At 55.0% G+C, this 5,170-nt stretch overlaps 1 protein-coding gene across 1 annotated transcript; it reads right to left on the bottom strand.

The window, feature by feature from the left end:
- Positions 1-1,623: 1,623 nt before the first annotated feature.
- NANOS3 (nanos C2HC-type zinc finger 3) lies at positions 1,624-2,224 on the bottom strand. Its single transcript, XM_023199878.2, has one exon. It carries the CDS (start codon positions 2,197-2,199, stop codon positions 1,624-1,626), a length of 576 nt encoding a protein of 191 aa, XP_023055646.1. The 5' UTR covers positions 2,200-2,224.
- Between the last annotated feature and the right edge of the window lie 2,946 nt (positions 2,225-5,170).

Here is a 5,170-nt window from a genome sequence, read left to right as displayed (position 1 = left end):
CGGGAGGCGGAGCTTGCAGTGAGCTGAGATCCGGCCACAGTACTCCATCCCGGTCGACAGAGTGAGACTCTGCCTCAAAAAAAAAAAAAAAAAAAAAAAAGACAGGGTCTTGCTGTGTTGCCCAGGCTGCAGTGCAGTGGCACCATCTCAGCTCACTGCAGCCTCTGCCCCCTGGACCCAAGCGATCCTCCCTGGTCAGCCTCCCAAGTAGCTGGGACTACAGGCACATACTACCATGTCTGGCTAATTTTTTGTAGACACAGGGTTTCACCATGTTGCCTCAGGCTGGTCTCAAACTCTTGGGCTCGAGCGATCCTCCTGCCTTGGCCTCCCAAAGTATTGGGATTACAGGTGTGAGCTGACCCTTTCATGACTTTTAACAAATGTTCACTGCAAAGCTGCCTGAGAGTAGATGGGAGGGGTGGTCCTCTCCCAGTCACTATCCTCCAGGAGCTCACAGTCTGATGGGGGAGGCAGTGCCCAAACACACCTAGTCAGACTGGCCCCTCCTCTGTTAGCTGACTTCCTCAAAGACAAGTCAAGTTGCTAGAACGAATTTCTCTTTTAAAACCTCACTGGGGGCCAGGCACGGTGGCTCATGCCTGTAATCGCAGCACTTTGGGAGGCCGAGGCAGGTGAATCTCCAGGTCAGGAGTTCGAGACAGTCTGGCCAAGATGGTGAAACCCCGTTCTGTACTAAAAATACAAAAATTAGCCGGGCGCGGTGGTGGGCGCCTCTAATTCGAGCTACTCGGGAGGCTGAGGCAAGAGAATTGCTTGAACCTGGGAGGCAGAGGTTGCAGTGAGCCAAGATCGCGCCACTGCACTCTCTAGCCTGGGTGACAGGGCAAGACTCCATCTCGGAAAAACAATATAAATAAATAAATAAAACCTCACTGGGGCCAGGCGTGGTGACTTAGGCCTGTAATCCTAGCATTTTGGGAGGCCTAGGCAGGAGGATCACCTAAGCCATGTTCGAGACCGGCCTGGGAAACATAGTAAGACCTTGTTTCTACCGGTGGGGGGGCAGGGGGGAAAGCCAGGTGTGGTGGTGCAGGCCTGTAATTCCAGCTACTCGGGAGACTGAGGCAGGAGAATCGCTTGAACCCAGGAGGCGAGGTTGCAGTGAGCCAAGATCGCGCTATTGCAGTCCAGCCTGGGTGACAGAAAGAGACTCTGTCTCAAGATAAATAGAGACATAAATAAAATAAACTGGCTCGGCGTGGTGCTCACACCTGTAATCTCAGCAGTTTGGGAGGCCGAGGCGGGCAGATCTTCAGGTCAGGAGTTCGAGACCAGCCTGGCCAATATGGTGAAACCCCATCTCTACTAAAAATACAAAATTTAGCTGGGCATGGTGGCAATTAGTCAGGCATAGTGGTGCCCGCCTATAATCCCAGCTACTCAGGAGGTTGAGGCAGGAGAATCACTTGAATCCAAGAGATGGAGATTGCAGTGAGCTGAGATGGGGCCACTGCACTCTAGCCTGATCAACAGAAAGAGACTCTGTCTCAAGATAAACAAATAAGTAAATAAAATAAACTGCTGTTCTAAGCTCTCTCTAAGGTCTTCCCTTAACCCTTGGAGGTGGGTACTGGGGCTAATCTTACTTCACAGAGGGGCTCAGCCATTACTCTCGGACAGGTCCCCCCAGCCACCTGTGCAGGCACCTGCTCCTCCTCCTCGGCGGTGGCCTGTGTCCTGCGTCTTCGCCTTGTCAGGACGGACCAGCTTCTTGCCTGCTGAGTTTCGGGTGGTGTGGCTGTAGACGGAGGTGTAGCCCTGGCCAGTAAGCGGGCAGAAGCGTCGGGTGTGGGCACGCTCACGCGTGGCACCACACTGGGGGCACACGTAGTCCCGCAAGATGGGACACAGCACCCTGCCGGCCTCGTCCTTCAGCACGTGGGACTGGTAGATGGCCCGGGACTCGCCGTTGTGTTTGCAGAAAGAGCACAGGCGTTCGGGAGCTGGTGAAGACTCCAGGCTGCGCTTCTGATCCTTGGGTCCTGGCACTGGGACCGACTCCGGCCCTGACACTGACTCTGGCACTGACACTGACTCCGGCGCTGACACTGGTTCCAGCACTGGCTCTGGCTCTGGCTGGGGGCTCAGCCTGGTCTCAGGCCCCTCTTTCCCACTGAGAGCCCTAACCAGGCGTGCCAAACCCAGGTAATCTGTCCACAGGTCAAAGGTCCCCATAGCTGGGCAGCATGTGCCAGGTGGAGGGAATCACAGCGACAAGTAACCCTGCAAGCTCCCTCTTTCTGAACCTTCTCTGCTGCCCCTTCCTTCCTCTCTCTGGAGCCTGGGAGTCTGGGCTGGCCGACCCTCCTTTTACCTCCAAGGGGGTGTGAAGGGGGAGGAGCAGGCTGTGGGAGGTTCCTTGTTGTCACAGGGGGGCTGGGTGCCCCACTAAGGCACCTCCCAAGAGGCTGCATGGCCTCTGGCGGTGCTGGGGGCTGCAGGACACAGGGGGGGGGGGGGGGGGGCACCCAGCGATGTGCACCACACCCCCATGTACACACCTCCAGGGAACTGGGGGGCTACCCTGACTCCCCTCCTTTTGGAGTCCTTAGCCCTGCAGCCTCACTGGAGGATGGGCAGAAAGGGCTGGAAACCCCACCCTCAAAGACTAACAGTTACCAATAACTTAAAGAAGTTAACTTAGTAACTTCTTTATAACTTTTTCTTCCTTCCCCTGGGCGGAGGAGTGGCCAGGTGCCCCTGGGCTCTTTGTGTGTGTGTCCAGGGGGGTAGGTTGCTGATGCTCCAGCTGTCTCTGAAAGGAGTGTGGTGGTCCCAGGCTCATGGGCTGGTTGCGGGTGTAGGGGGAAGGATCACGCCCCACCCCCCAAGCTCTGGTCTCCCTCCAAGAGTTTTCACATGGGTTGTCTTAGTGGAACCCCCATTTAATGGATGAGCAAACTGAAGTGTGAAGCCACCTGCCCATCCAGTTATTTATAAAGACATGCACCAGGCCAGGCGTGGTGGCTCATGCCTGTAATCCCAAAACTTTGGGAGGCCAAGACAGGGCAGATCACGTGAGGTCAGGAGCTCGAGGCCAGCCTGGCTAACATGGTGAAACCCTGTCTCTACTAAAAATACAAAAAAAAAAAAAAAAAAAAAAAAAAATTAGCTAGGCATGGTGGCGGGCGCCTGTGATCCCAGCTACTCGGGAGGCTGAGGCAGGAGAACTGCTTGAACCCAGGAGGCAGAGGTTGCGGTGAGCCAAGATGAGCCGTTGCACTCCAGCCTGGGTGACACAGTAAGGCTCTTGTCTCAAAACAAAACAACAACAAAAAGCACCAGATCTGCCTCCTTATTCTAGTTACCGGGGGCCCCCTGAGGCTAGGTGCTGGGGAGGGGACCCCTTCCTGGCTGGGGCTGCAGAGGGGTGAGAAAGAATCCTCTAGAGTCGGGAGGTGGGGGATAGCAGGTTGGGATCTTAGGAGGGGACCCCTAGTACCTACAGCTCTTCAATGTCCTCCCCCAGATGAGATCTCAGGAGGGTAGGGGGTGCTCAGGACTTGAACACAGAGGAGAGAGGCTGTGCCGCTTACACACCTCATCCACCCATCCATTCATTGAAGAAACTTTTATTGGCCAGGCACTGTGGCTCATTTTTGAAAGGCCGAGGGAGGATCGCTTGAACCCAGGAGCTGGAGACCAGCCTGGGCAACACTTTGAGACCCCGCTCCTACAAAAACACTTTTTCGAAATAAGCTGGGTGTGGTGGTGCGTGCCAGTGGTCCCGGCTACTGGGGAGGCTGAGGCGGGAGGATCAACACTTGACCCCAGTTATTAGAGGCTGCAGTGAGCTAAGATCACACCATTGCACTCCAGCCTGGGTGACAAGAGCGAGATCCTGTCTCCAATTTAAAAAAACAAAACTATGGAGCACTCCATGGAGCAGAACTTACCACCCACATTTCAGAAAGGGATTTTAGGCCAGGCAAAGTGGTTCATGCCTGTAATCCCAGCACCTTGGGAGGCCGAGGTGGGAGGATTACTTGAGGTCAGGAGTTTGAGACCAGCCTGGCCAACACAGTGAAATCGCGTCTCTACTAAAAATACAAAAATTAGCCTGCCGTGGTGGCAGATGGCTGTAATCTCAGCTACTTGGGAGGCAGAGGCCGGAGAATCACTCAAACCCTGGAGGCAGAGGTTGCAGTGAGCCAAGATTGGGCCACTGCACCCCAGCCTAGGCAACAGAGTGAGACTGTCTTAAAAAATAATAAATAATAAGAAGAGGGGAGTTTAGCTGCCTTGCCCCAGCCTGTTTACCCCCAACCCTCTAATACTTAGTCCCAAATCCAGCCAGAGTCCATCCAGATCCCAGACACCAGCTCTCCTCTCCAAAGAGGAGTGGCTGGGGTCAGGGCAAAAAACAGGCTGAGTGACTTTGGGGGTGGGGGGTCCTGTCCCCAGTCCCCATTCCCCTTAAGCCGTGTCTGGCCCAGCCACAGTGACATTCATCCCCCGGTGGGTCTGGCCTCGGTCCTCACAACCCACCGACAACAATGAATGTTGATTGTGACCTTGGCTGTGGCCTAGGGGAGGGGACGTGCCCAGGCTGGATTGGGGGCTCCCCTGGCCCCCCTAGATCTGGAAGGTTAGAGTCACCGGAAGGAGGATGGCAAGTCCAGGTCTCAGGGTCCACTCAACGGTCGATGGTTTGCCTGAGCTGCCCAAACTCACCGACAGGTTGAATGTTCCCCCAAACCCTTGGCAAATTCTCCGGGACCTGGAGTCGGGGGTGAGGTAGGTGGCAGAGAACCAGAGAGGGCGAAGGGGGAGAGGAGGAGAGAGTAAGGGACCCCTTGACTCTCATGAAATCAACAACCGCTTTTCAGGTGCCAACTGTTTGCACCTAGATCTGGGAAAAACACAAGGCAAATATAAAATGATAGTAAATAAAATGTAGCCTTTGCTATGGGGATGGAGATGTAGCAGTGCCCGGGAGTGCTGGCCTCAAGCCAGCTCCCTAAGTAATTCACAAAGTGGTCCTGGAGGTGCAGATTACCCCCCCTTTGTCAACTGGGGAGACTGAGGCAAAAGGCCACTGCTAGTCCGAGGTGGAGGAGGCATTCCAAATGGCCCCGGGAAGTCTGGCAACCAAGGATCCTGGCCCCGAGGGCATTGATGCAACGTGAAGATAAACAAGCCATTT

Source organism: Piliocolobus tephrosceles, unplaced genomic scaffold (genome assembly GCF_002776525.5).
Source record: "Piliocolobus tephrosceles isolate RC106 unplaced genomic scaffold, ASM277652v3 unscaffolded_25000, whole genome shotgun sequence".
Taxonomy (NCBI): Eukaryota; Metazoa; Chordata; class Mammalia; order Primates; family Cercopithecidae; genus Piliocolobus; species Piliocolobus tephrosceles.
This window is presented reverse-complemented; position numbering and strand designations above follow the sequence as displayed.

Coding starts and splice junctions, on each gene's coding strand:
- NANOS3 (XM_023199878.2), bottom strand. CDS start 2,199: ATGGGGACCTTTGACCTGTGGACAGATTACCTGGGTTTGGCACGCCTG.